Raw genomic sequence first — 12,837 nt, 5'->3', positions numbered from 1 at the left:
TAATTTAACCAGTACAGCAAAATGTAACAAAAACTAAACTGGAGGGTGGAGGAATGCAAAGTGTGTGGCCTAATGAAGACAACAATACCAACATCTGTTTGTTTCTTTAATGAAATATTATTCAAAAATGCATTTAAAAAAACATTTAAACCGGAACATCTAGAAAAACATGAGGTAAAGTCTTAATTTATGGCACCGGCAATCAATTCTTGAAATATCTGAAAGACAAAGATGATAAAATAGATTATACTTTGTATTTGGCCTTGATCCACTGTGATACAACCAACTGGGTAAAATAATGTAGCTGTGCTTCTTACCCAGTAAAAAAATATCCTATAAGAACAGCGAAGCCAAAGAATGAAATGGTTCCGCAAACCACAAGAGCTGACATCCTCATCCTGTAGGATGTCCCTGAAAAGAATTCCATTGAGAAAAAGACGTTTCACAACAACAAACAGCAACAATTTCAACTTACTGTGATATAAGTGCATAGGCTACTGTGATATTATTCCCTTAAATTCAGCTTAAAATAGTATGGGGGAAAATAATGAAGGCCTATGGCACATCTACTACCCATGCAAACTTCTATTTCACAGTATACGTAGAGGTAAAACAGAAACACAGAGCAACACTTTAAACCACTCACCTCTTGCCTTGGCCCATAAGACACATGAGTGTTTACTGCTCTGGAGATGTCACAAAAAAGAACTGATTAGGAGCTTTAAAGAAAGTGATTACTGCTATTAAAACCAAGCAAACATTTAAATGTATTGACATGAAACCCTAGGCCTATCCTGAGCATCCTGACTAAACGACAAATGCATTGTAATAATGGTGGAGTTACATTATAAGACCTTGACCGAAAGCCCCCCTCCCCATAATTGTTATTGCATAATTCACACTCTGAATGTAAGGGGTTACTTCAGCCTCTATCTCTTACCTGTCCCCACCGACATGTAGTCCTCAATATGATGTAGTAATCTCTACCATTCTCTAACGGAGCATTGTAAAACTCTCCATAGTGTTGTTCATCCCCAACAGTGAAGTTCAGCACATTTCCAACATCTCTGACTTGGATCTGAGCTGCCACATATTCACCATGGCAACTGCTGTCTTTGAGGAAATGTGGACTTTTGGGGGAGTTGCAGTCAAACACCAGAGTGCCCTCTACTGGTAGCACAAACACCTCGTACAGACTGTAAAAAAAGCCAGTTGGTAGTTTATTGTGTTGTTAAATACAAAAGAAAACACAACCCTTTAAGAAGGATGCAACACCGATTGTTATTATCAAAATAAGCAAATGTCACACATTTAGAATTGATAGAATGAATAAGATATGATTGAATTCTTACCAGATTGGATCCAGAGTGTGGTGAGACCTATGCACCCAAAGATAAGGCAGTGGTCCCTCAACATCCCTAAACATGACCTCTGGTACTGGGGCAGCTATGAGAGGAAAGCAACATTTAAAAAATCACATGTATAGACTACTAGACACACCAGTATACATCACAGTAAATGTAAATCAGTAATGGATAGATGCTCATGCTCTAGATGTCCAGCCCTTGATCTTATGACCTTATAGCAGCAACACACCACAAGGGGACCAAATAAACAACTAGGTGATAATTCCTCAGGCCATGGTTTAGGTTACCTGGGATTGTGGTGTTGGTTGTGATAACAGTGGAGGATCTAGCTAGCACAGCCGTAATGTTGATGGTGTAGTTTGTAGCTGGCAGCAGTTTCAAGCAGACATGAGGCCTAAGATGTTGAGAGCTGAAGGCTTCCCTCCTTTTATCCACAAATGGCTTTTGATAGTCTCTACTGCCAACAAATATAACCTGTGCAAAAATATGGAATTATAATGCAGGATAATGAGAAGATTGTGACAAAGAAATCTACCATTGTGCCTGATCTATTTCACGCTTTGATACTTTTGCAGATACTTTTTTTTTATATGTTTAATATTGAATAATAATATACCTGTATATTGCAAAAACTTACTCTGTAATCCTCCTTTTTTCCATCAGAGAGCCAGCGCAGACATCTTTCATTAAAAACTTCCAACTGACGGATTCCATACCTGATTTCTGTCAAAGAATAACGTCATGTAAGTAAAAAGATGTTTTATTTGTAATCTTGAGTCAAGAAAACTACTGATATCTCAATACATTCTTTGATATCCTTACCCCAGTAATCACATCAGTTAATGGTAAATGTGCTCAAATTAGCTTACAACAAACAATGGAAAACACAGCTCTACTGGTGTCTTTACTGGTGTCCCACACATTCATGCCTGTGTTTGTTCATTCCTCACACAAGAAGCTGAAATCCCACCTCTGCACTGCAGGGTTGCAGCCTGCCAGCTCCCGTCCACCCCACAGGTAGACACAGTGAGTCCGCTGTGGGCGTAGTATCCATCCGCACAGCGGTGAATGGCGATGCTCTCGTTATCCCACACCAGATCTGCATGGGCTAGCTCAGGCACATGCCCACATCTCGCTGCAGCAGGGCACAGAAAGGGTTTTAGAATGGAACATTATCAAATACTATTTGACATAATGACAGGGACTCTCTTCACCACCACAACCTGTTGAAGAGGAAATGAACACAATTGGCAACAATTAAACATTAATATCTTATGGGAATTATACAGTACACTATGCATATAATGTTTGAACGCTGATAGAAATCAATAAGAAGACTGACAGCAGTAGATTACCCTGTATATGGTAAAATAACAACAACAACAACAACAACAAACAAACAAAAGATCACAGCAGAAGTCATGCACCAGTACCTTTGCAAACTACATTAGGAGGGCTCCATACAGCATCAACTGTACAAACTGAGACATTTCCAGGTCCTGCATTATAATATCCTACATCACACTCATAAAATACTTTAGCTCCCATACGAGTGTCTTTAGTCCACACAACATGAGTGTGTGGCCAGATAGGAGGGACACCACAATTAATCTCTGTGGGGGGAAAATAAAAGATAATACAATTTGTTTATAACTTGTGAAGTGTAGCCTAAAATACTATTCCTGCCATCTGTGAATATAATGCATCACAGTATCAGTTGCTAAGAATACTGATACATATATAGAATGTTAGTCTGTACCTTTGCATTGAATGGAGGCAATTCCCCACTCTCCACTAGGGGCACAAGTCGAAAAGCTTTGCACCCCTTCCTGGTAAAAGCCATCTTTACATGTATACTGAACTACACTCCCCAATCCGCTTGTTTTGTCCCACTGCATGTCAGTGTGAGATATAACTGGTGGTGGGCCGCAACTGATTTCTGCTTGGTGAAACCAGGAAAGGGGTTATGGAAGTGTCGTGGTGAATTGAGGGTATCTGTATATATGTGTAATAATTAAATTAGATACATTTAATTAAGTTGGTCAGAAAGCACAATAGGATACTCAAAACAAGCTTGTGCTTTATCACCTTGACATATCAAAGATGGTTCCAACCACAGTCCATTTGTGGAACAAACCGAAACATTTCCCAGACCCACGTTTCTGTATCCAGTTTCACACTCATAAAATGCTTTAGCACCAAATGTGGTGTTTTGATCCCATACTATCTTTGAGTTGGGGATAGCAGGAGGATTTCCACATGGTATGTCTGTCAAGATAGAATATCTTAGCAATAGATAGCAATGCTACATTATGCATTATGCCTGTTAGTTATATTACTTTTAAAAGTTTTTAAAAAATATTTTAGGTTTTTGTAACACAGAGCAAATATGTAATCAACAGGACAGAAGAGTAAACAAAGCTCTTGCATCAATACCTTGACAAACTATGTATGGTGGACTCCATACACCATCAACCGTACAAGTTGAGACATTTCCAGGTCCTGCATTATAATATCCTACATCACACTCATAAAATACTTTAGCTCCCATACGAGTGTCTTTGGTCCACAACACATGAGTGTGTGGCCAGATAGGAGGGACACCACAATTAATCTCTGTGGGGGAAATAGACGTGATATGTACAAATGCAAAGACTGGTATTTGGGTTGCATTCACAATAGAAAAAGAACAAAAGGGACAAATGCCACTGAAACTCAATAAGACTATCATAGCCTGATGCATAGCCTGGTAGTGGTATCTATTTTTAAAGACTTTTAGGCCATATCAAAAATGTCTGAAAATCTGTATAAAAAATGACCAAAATTAGATGAACTAGATTAACTTTAAACTGTTACCTTTACAAGTTACAGTTGGTTTTGTCCAGTAACCGTCAGTAGTACATTCAGAAACATTAGTTCCTGTCACATAATAAAACGCTCCATTACAGTAATATAGAACACTGCTGCCAACCGTTGTGGTGCCATTCCACACCTGTCCAGTGTGTGGCAGCCGAGGTGGATCTCCACAGGTCATTACTGAGGAGAAAAGTATCAGGACCAAACATGTCAGTTCACCTTTGATTAATCAAAAACGTTCCAAAGAGTATCACTGTGCTTTTCAGCTCAGGGTTTAAATTTTTTTCCACAGCCATCTACATCCCGTTAATATCTCTTACCGGTAGTTCTAAGAGAATTTTGAACATGATATTTCCACCACACAGATGGAAAAAATAAAATAGAGGAAAAAATACCTTCACATGTGAATGTTACTTCACTCCATAATCCATTTTCAGTACAGACTGACATGTTGCCAGTACCCATTTTGTGATATCCCTCCGCGCATTTATAAAACACGTTAGTACCAACACTGATGTTTCTATTCCACAACATATGTGAATTAGGCACAGCAGCAGGCTTGCCACACACTATTTCTGAAAGAAAATCATTAGGTAATATTAAGCACTGTCACCGCTGATACGAGACAATAAGGGAAATGAGTGAAGCAATATTACACCATTTCAAATATCCAACATCACAAAAAGAAATCAGCACCGATGCAGGGGAACCCTAACATGATCTCTTCATGAAAGACTGTTGCCAGTGTGATGCTGTATACTACTGTATATATACCTTCACACTGTAGACTGGGGTGGCTCCAGAGCCCACCAGCTGTGCAAACTGTTATGCTTGCAGGTCCAACATGACGAAAGCCCACCTCACACTCATAAAGCACCTCAGCTCCCATCCTGGTGTTTCTAGTCTGGTGTTTCCAGATAAAACTAGAGTGCGGAAAAGCAGGGGGCTCACCACAGTCGACCTCTATGACAGGACAACAATGGGATTATGCCTGTTCATTAACCATCTACTGTTCCTTTGTGTACATATTTGCGAAAAAATCAGCTCACAGTATTTTGTAAAGTCATTGGTTCACTTGAATATCATTGAGTGATTGTTTCACAAATATGAGAAGATAAGACAAATAAGACAAAAAGCACAAAGAAGAAGAAAAAATCTTGAGGAAACAATCTGACATTACCTTCACAAATAAGACTCGGGCCTGTCCAATTTCCTTCTGACGTGCAAAGGGATGAGTTGTCCCCTCTTTGCCATAGGAACCCCGTTTGACAGCCATAGGTGATTACACTCCTATAACTAGTGTTCGGCACTGAGACCTGAACAGCATGCAGGACTGAAGGTGGAGGTCCACAGTCAACAGCTGCAATTGAAACACATGAAACGCTGCTTCATGATTCATCAGTAGCTCCCTTGTAAGCAGATAGTTGATTTTGTGAAAAGATTTTGTTTACTTTACAGATTGAGATGGAGATTACCTTCACAAAAGGCCTTTCCTCGGTGTGGGTGAAACGGAACAGTTCCTCCCTTCACATGGTACCCGATCTGACATTCACACTCGAAATTTCCATCAGTGTTTCTACACAGACCACCCTCACCACAGACACCTTGAACCTGACATTCGTCAATATCTGATCGAAAGAAACAGTATATCATTTATTTGCAGGGCTGTTGTGGGCATGGCATCAGACACATTGTAATACTTTTACTAGCTTTTATAGCCTGGGTGAATCCAGACAAACGTGTTAGCCAATTTGAATTTGCTCTTCAGGTCGCCCATTGACCATAATGTACCTTGACAATATGAGCCATCGTTGGGAATGAAAACGGGCATGTTGTTAGTGGGAGCGTATCCTGATAGACAGGTGCAATAGTAGCTTCCATGGGTGTTGTGACAGGCTGTATGATCCCCACAGATGAAGTTTGCACCAATCTGGCATTCGTCCTTGTCTATTAAATGTATATGGAAACACTAAGAATAATTTTAAGCACAAAGCCCCTGGACAGTAAAGTGCAATAAAGAACATGGCAGATCTAAATATTGTCCTTTTACACAAGTTAGTGTTATTGCAATTTTTAGGTGGGAGGCTCTGAATTTAAAAAAGAAAACATGATGTTTGATTATGGGAACTGTGACAAAATCTTTCATCACATGCAAGCAATCTTGCTTAATTTTTCACAATACTATGTTTTCACAAGTGGCGGGTAGAGGGTGTGGGAAGTTTCCTGTTCTTGGTATCCTAATGCTCTGAGATGAAACACTTTGTTGACAGTTGAGGTTAAAGAAAAAAAAAGTTAAGCAGACACACCCTGACGTTTCACAACTTCCTTTCTTTTCTAAAAAAATTGGCTGTTTTGTACTACTAATCATTGCATTTTCACATGCTGAATAAATTATGGCATAATACAGTGATCTGGCAAAGTGCCATGTTTCATTAGAAAATGCACAAAATGCTAATCATCCAAAATTGCTACACATACATATTCAAGAACCTACCTTCACAATGAGTTCTTCCATTGCCAACAAAGCCATACATGCAGTTACAGGCATAGCCCCCACTTCCATCTGTCTTCAGATCACAGGTGGCATTGGGGTGGCATGTCACACACACATCGAAAACATTACCCGCCACTTCTGTGTCTAAAATGTAAAAAAGAGCTATCACATAAGGCAAATAACACCTCTCCGTCCGACCAGGAAGTGGGATATATATATATATATATATATATATATATATATATATATATATATATATATATATATATATATATATATATATATATGTATATATATATATATATGTAGGATATACAATTCCGTACATACAGGTGTATGGAACTTACCTTTAAGAATACTTGGTGTGCTATGCAGAAGAAAAGCCATGATCACTGTCCCCATCAATGCCATGCTTCTTTAATCTTAGGATTCTGTCAATCACACATCCATGTTACTTGCACTCCCGACATTAGATAGTGACCTGTGTGGTGTTCCTAGAGACTAGCTGAAGCAGATGACTACATGTAGTGTCGGACTCGGGGATCCTATATGCTTAGGGTCTCCACAGATGGGGGTTTGAGGGACATGTTGGTGTTAGTGGTTTCAGGGTAATGTCTATCATTGTCAGTTCTTTTGGCATATTTCGCGTATCTGGAGTATGGAGTGTATATTCTCGTCATATCAAAACGTGCAGAGAGGAATGTGCTATTACAGTCAAGAGCTGTTATAATGATAGCAGCCTATTTTTAGCACATACAAACAGTCTCATGTCTATTTTGGAATATGTGGTAACAACTTAAATTTACAACCATTTATAAACTAGGCTACATTTAATTTAAGAAAGATATGATCTGAAGTCATGAGTAAAAAAAAAATGATGACAATATGCTGACAATAATTTAAATATTCAGAAATTATCAAATGATAAAATATACCTGCCTTAAATCCTACCTTTGTCAGTACTCTTCCAGGTCAACTTTATTTTTATCCATTTCTTTTTCAAAGAATCTGCTATACATAGAGTAGCTCAAGGAAAGTTTCTCTAGAAGATTTTTGCAAATGTTCAAGGTTAAGCTGCCTCAATAGGGTCATCGCGATTACAGCAGGGGGTCAGGCGTAAGGCTATGCGTATGCACCAGTGTACAACTGTGTAACACTTGCCACCGCATTTCGCTGGTAAGGAGTTTTGGTATGGGAGGAGAAGATAAGAGCCCTCAGCTGCTATCGCCCTGCCCACCAGCGATATAACGTCCGTATGGCAAGGTCCCCCCTCCTTCCATACTGAGTGTTGGAGGACTATGATCAAATACAACCTGTCCTTTAGAAATATTTGCTCCCTTCTCATTTCAATGTCAGCATGCACCAACACAAAGAGTAATGGGGGCTTGGGATTGTGATCCAAAGGTTCAGGAAAGGGGTGTTGTAGAGCTGGCCATTGTTCTACTTCCTATGTTCTATGGTTGAGACATTCATTATTGTTAAAGTTAATTTATGGTGCAGTGGGGGTTTAATTGCTTCTGAAAGGCCTTTTTCATGTGATCATTAGATAAAGACTGAACAGCACAGAAGATAACAGAAATTAAATATTAGATTTTTTTAAAATGCTTTTCAGTTTTCTTCTCATAGCTGGTTTCTGAGAATTCCTCTATGCTAAATAGTGGGAGCCCCAAATACCCACCAATCCGAAAGTAGAATGGCAATATACCACTTCCTGTGAGTGGGCTTTTCAGCCCATTCAGAAAACTCTCTGGAGACCGATAACAGCAATTCTACACTGAACATACAGCAGAATCCACAAGTGAAACAATAACCATTTTAAATCCAAACATATGTATATGTATGTATGAACTTATCAACTGTTTTTTTTTTTTAAAAGTGACAACATTTCAAAACAACTTATACACAAATTGTAATCTCTAAAAATAAAGAGCATCTGGTATTTTTTCATTAAAAAGACAAATGCTGTGGAGTAATGGACATATTGTGTATAGTCTAAAAACAAGGTGCTACATTGACTGTATTACAACACAAAACTCACAGATGTTTACAAATTTTACAAAAACTCTTTGCAAAAACATCACTCATACCAAAGACAATTGATGAAATTGTAGTCTTTAAAAGGCTGAATCCACTCAAAGACTCCTCTTTTCGTTTTTCTTCAGCATTTATTTCAGTTTTAAAGGAAAATTCCGTTTTTTAGCACTTTAAGGCCCTTTTCTGGTTTGTTTTAGATGAACTAGAGTGGTGGACACCGACAACCGACTTTTTTGACTCGTTTTGAATCGCCTTTGACTTCTCAGGGTGGCTGGCAATGGGCATACTGTAGTAGGCTACTCAAACATGTCCTAAAACAACCCTTAATGTTCGTTTTCAAAACTGTGCAACTCACCGAGTGGTTATGGTGTTCGTTGATTATTAAAATCAAATATATCGGCGCAATGTATGATTTCCAGCCGTCTTATTTGCTATTGTGAAACTATTTTTTCAGACACCTCACAACCGCGTATAAACTTCCGCTCAATTGTGAGCCTGAAGCATAGACGGTGGCGCAGTAATGTCAACGTGCAATGAGTCTTCCAACAGAAATCAATGGGATTTTACAAAATGCCAAATAAAAGACGATAGAAACTGTATTTCGCTACGCTGCTTGTTTTGGAACATCAACAAACACCACTAACCACTTGGTGAGTTGCACAGTTTTAAAAACGAACGTTAAGGGTTGTTTTAGGACATGTTTGAGTAACCTACTACAGTATGCCCATTGCCAGCCACCCTGAGAAGTCAAAGGCGATTCAAAACGAGTCAGAAAAGTCGAGATAGGACCAATCGTCAAAATTTCGGTGTCCACCACTCTAGTTCATCCAAAACAAACCAGTAAAGGGCCTTAAAGTGCTAAAAACCGGAATTTTCCTTTAACTCATTGAGTGCCAAAAACGTAATATTACGTTTTTCCTTCCCATGCGTTGAGTGCCAAAAACGTAATATTACGTTTTTAGCTTTTTTTTTTTTAATTACGAAACTAGACACTCTAACACACCTTATATGTGATTTTGGGAACTCTGTGATGAATGGAAATGAAATATATGACGATCGAAAACTCATGAAAACGCACAATCTGGACATTTTATCTGGACATTTTATCATAACTCGGTTGCCGCTTTGGGTCGAATCAGTGACGCATGCATGTCAGGTCAAAACCAGGCCATTTTCGTGGGTCTATCACTAGGTGGCAGTCTCACCAGGTCTCGCTGATCACTTCCCGGAAAGTTTACAGGCAACACTTCATATTTCATGAAAGACGTTATATCTCCATTTCTAGAAAAAAACAGCGATTTTGATGAAAACTAGCCACTGTTTAGCTTGGGATTTCTCAGGAACAGAGGCGTGTAGAAATACACGGTTTGCACCCACTGAGAGCTTAAAGTCTCACCTTTTAAACGAGCCATTGTATGTGTTCATAGCTATAACACAGAATATGCTGTGGCTGTACAAAAATCATCAACAATGGTCTAGATTGCTGGCACTCTAGGACAAAGCTTCCGAAAACAGCTTGGCATTCAATGAGTTAAGTAAGCTTGCTCAAAATATAAATGAAACAAAGCCAAGCTAAAAGTGAGTCCCACCAAAAAACCATAAAAAAAAATCTGGTGAAAGTGCAGGGTGTTTACATGTGCATCAGTGCGCCCTTCCATGTGCAAGAATACAAAGCATTCATAGGATTGTGCAAAAACAACAACGGCGCTTTTTGATTTCATCACTGGCCGGTAGTGGAGTCTCGGCAGCTAGGCTCTCCTGCTTGCACTCAGAGGACGAGTCTGTGGAAATGGACAGGAGTCTCCCGCACACGAGCTCCGCTGCGTTCCCGTCCATCATCGAGACGTCCGTCACCGTCTTCTCCCTCAGGGACATGTCGTCGTCCTCGTCGATCAGGACCACCTCCGTCTTGTTGATGTCCACCTCGATGGCCAGCGTAGTCTGCACGTCCGAGTCATCCCTGTTCTGCCAGTCCAGGAAGGACAGTGAGGAAGACCTCTCCACGGAGGTCAAGTCCGGCTCCTCTGTGATGTCATCCTCCGTCCCACTCCAGACCTGCCCACTTGACCCTCTTAGTCGTAGGTCACATATGACCACTGGACTGGCCTCTTCGTGAACGGACTTTTCTCTCATGTCTGATGGAATTGTGCCATTGGATGCTATCTCTGTCGGTGGCACGATCTTGTGCCACCTGTCCTCCTTATCATCTCCACCCTCTTCTGTTCCAGTGCAGGAGGATTCCCCCAGGCTTTCCTCATAGATCACCTTCTCCCTGTCGTCATAAAGCCTTGCAGTCCTCTGGGTCACCTCTCGATGGCCCCCAGTTATGGCACCAGAAAATTTTGTCACTTTTGATGTCTTTGTGCTTTTGGCCATGTTGCCTTCCCCTAAAAAAACATACAGAGGACATGGATAGGATATCGGCAGGTTATCAATATTTTTGTATGCTGTTTCATTAAGTCTTCATGGCAACTTACTTGATTTGTCTTCTGTCACCATGGTCAATCTTTCCAAACAGAGCCCTGCCATATATACTATGTTGGATTACAGCTGTCACATCTACAAAAAAAGCAAATCAACAACAGTATGTAAAAGTTAACAAACACTTTCTTTTCATGTTTACATCTAACAGCTAAAACAATTTAGACCTTAGCCTTTGCATTTCAAACTACATCAGAAGTTACAAACTGCACCACTGGGTACTGTCTATTCAAGAGGAATGAATAGGGAATGAAAAACACTTTTAGAAAAACAAAAATAACTCTGAGTTTTACAGCGAGTCTAAATCTCTGTTGAGGGCAAAAGTGTCTGACCACAACTTGAGCTGTATGTAGGGAAGAGCCCAACATAATGTAACTACACCACATTACATTACTTGATTATGTATAACCACAAATCAACCAATGTACATTTGCCTATCTCAGTAGTTGTTTAATTGGAAAGTAATAATGTTTTGTCATTGTCATGGAATAAACAGTCAATCAACAACGTAATACCAAAGACACAAAGAAAAGGCAGACATTCCCATGCATTCTGTGACCTCAATATAAATTACCCCTCTTTTGTGAGGGGGGCTTTGTGTTTCAACATCTAGAAGCCATGATGAAAGCTGACATGTATGTTCATTATATCTGAACCACACTCACTACAATATGGCTCTTGCAGTGGTTCTCCAAGCCTAACAAATGTTCCCGTTTCACACATGACTGGGCCCTTAAAGTGACAGAATCAGAACTCTATGAATGAATAATAACAGCAAAATGTTGAGTTGCAACATACACCTTAATAAATCTAAAATATATGCTTATACAAATCTATTGGCATTACCAACTATGGTCTCCACTATTGCTAGAGAATTATGTTGTTCAAGAATATATGCCAGAGTTGTCTCATTGTTTCTAAATTATTTCCCTAATTTTGTGGAATAGTCTGGAAATACCATAAAACAGGATTTTTTAACTGCTGTTAAGAGATCATTAGAAAAAACTACATATACTGTATATTGTTTCTTTAGGACATGTGTTAGTGTACATGTTTCAAATAGGCTACAAGTACTGTGACAGCATCCCAATATCATTAAACAGTCAACACTGAAAATACAAGATGTAAACAAAATGCAATGTTTACCTTAATTGGTTGAAACGGCCGGCTATTCTCCCAGTAAAGCATATGGAATCTTTCACGAGATTTAGGTTCCATTAACAAAAGGTTGTGGATTATTTTGTCCTTGGATCTATAGCAATATAATAAAGATCCAGGATAAAAGTTTATTATCTATTTATTAGAGTCAGAACAATGCAACAATGTAATCAGGATAAAACAGATCATACTTTTCAATACATACATAGTACATGTTTTATATATAAATATTTGCATGTCCATTTAAAGTTACTTACATGATGTTAAGTTGATAACCACAGGATGTAAGGAACAGCTCAGTATTTACTTGGTAAAAAATAAATCTGTTCCCTGAATTATTCCAAACGCTAAGCGTCAGCCATTAAGTGTTGGTAATGATCCTGTTGATGTTGCAGGAGACAGAGACAGAAAGGCTAGTGTCACACACAAGCTTGTAGAGCCTTGTAG

General features: G+C 39.2%; 2 protein-coding genes across 9 annotated transcripts; both read right to left on the bottom strand.

Annotated features, from left to right (window-relative positions):
• Positions 1 to 93: 93 nt before the first annotated feature.
• susd1 (sushi domain containing 1) lies at positions 94 to 7,910 on the bottom strand. 8 transcript variants are annotated; one of them, XM_042100659.1, is made up of 21 exons: positions 7,657 to 7,910; positions 7,065 to 7,148; positions 6,718 to 6,879; positions 6,015 to 6,170; positions 5,699 to 5,851; positions 5,404 to 5,583; positions 4,998 to 5,186; positions 4,619 to 4,798; positions 4,224 to 4,403; positions 3,804 to 3,983; positions 3,456 to 3,635; positions 3,127 to 3,306; positions 2,801 to 2,980; positions 2,338 to 2,502; positions 2,005 to 2,090; positions 1,655 to 1,841; positions 1,353 to 1,446; positions 941 to 1,196; positions 647 to 686; positions 318 to 411; positions 94 to 218 (listed from the first exon to the last, which is right to left on the bottom strand). In XM_042100659.1, the coding sequence occupies exons 2-21, from the start codon at positions 7,126 to 7,128 to the stop codon at positions 203 to 205; spliced, it is 2,922 nt and encodes a 973-aa protein (XP_041956593.1). In that variant the 5' UTR covers positions 7,129 to 7,148; positions 7,657 to 7,910; the 3' UTR covers positions 94 to 202. The 8 variants fall into 8 exon arrangements, with proteins under 8 accessions (XP_041956593.1, XP_041956592.1, XP_041956595.1 ...); XM_042100658.1 differs by having other exon boundaries at positions 7,669 to 7,910; XM_042100661.1 differs by having other exon boundaries at positions 6,718 to 6,861; positions 7,657 to 7,909.
• A 2,330-nt stretch (positions 7,911 to 10,240) lies between these two features.
• si:ch211-12e13.12 (paralemmin-2) lies at positions 10,241 to 12,756 on the bottom strand. The gene is made up of 4 exons (XM_042100668.1): positions 12,648 to 12,756; positions 12,379 to 12,484; positions 11,229 to 11,310; positions 10,241 to 11,138 (listed from the first exon to the last, which is right to left on the bottom strand). Exons 3-4 carry the CDS (start codon positions 11,278 to 11,280, stop codon positions 10,429 to 10,431), a joined length of 762 nt encoding a protein of 253 aa, XP_041956602.1. The 5' UTR covers positions 11,281 to 11,310; positions 12,379 to 12,484; positions 12,648 to 12,756; the 3' UTR covers positions 10,241 to 10,428.
• Between the last annotated feature and the right edge of the window lie 81 nt (positions 12,757 to 12,837).

The sequence above is a fragment of the Alosa sapidissima genome, chromosome 8, assembly GCF_018492685.1.
Source record: "Alosa sapidissima isolate fAloSap1 chromosome 8, fAloSap1.pri, whole genome shotgun sequence".
Lineage (NCBI taxonomy): Eukaryota > Metazoa > Chordata > Actinopteri > Clupeiformes > Clupeidae > Alosa > Alosa sapidissima.
This window is presented reverse-complemented; position numbering and strand designations above follow the sequence as displayed.

Bases quoted from the DNA above. Each gene is read 5' to 3' on its own strand.
- susd1 (XM_042100659.1), bottom strand. From the start codon at position 7,128: ATGGCATTGATGGGGACAGTGATCATGGCTTTTCTTCTGCATAGCACA. The intron at 2,981-3,126 runs GTACAGACTAAC...TTCCCCCCACAG, and splicing joins TGCCTCCATTCAATGCAAAG to AGATTAATTGTGGTGTCCCT. The intron at 412-646 runs GTGAGTGGTTTA...AATTCTTTTCAG, and splicing joins CTTATGGGCCAAGGCAAGAG to GGACATCCTACAGGATGAGG.
- si:ch211-12e13.12 (XM_042100668.1), bottom strand. From the start codon at position 11,280: ATGGCAGGGCTCTGTTTGGAAAGATTGACCATGGTGACAGAAGACAAA. The intron at 11,139-11,228 runs GTAAGTTGCCAT...ATGTTTTTTTAG, and splicing joins GGTGACAGAAGACAAATCAA to GGGAAGGCAACATGGCCAAA.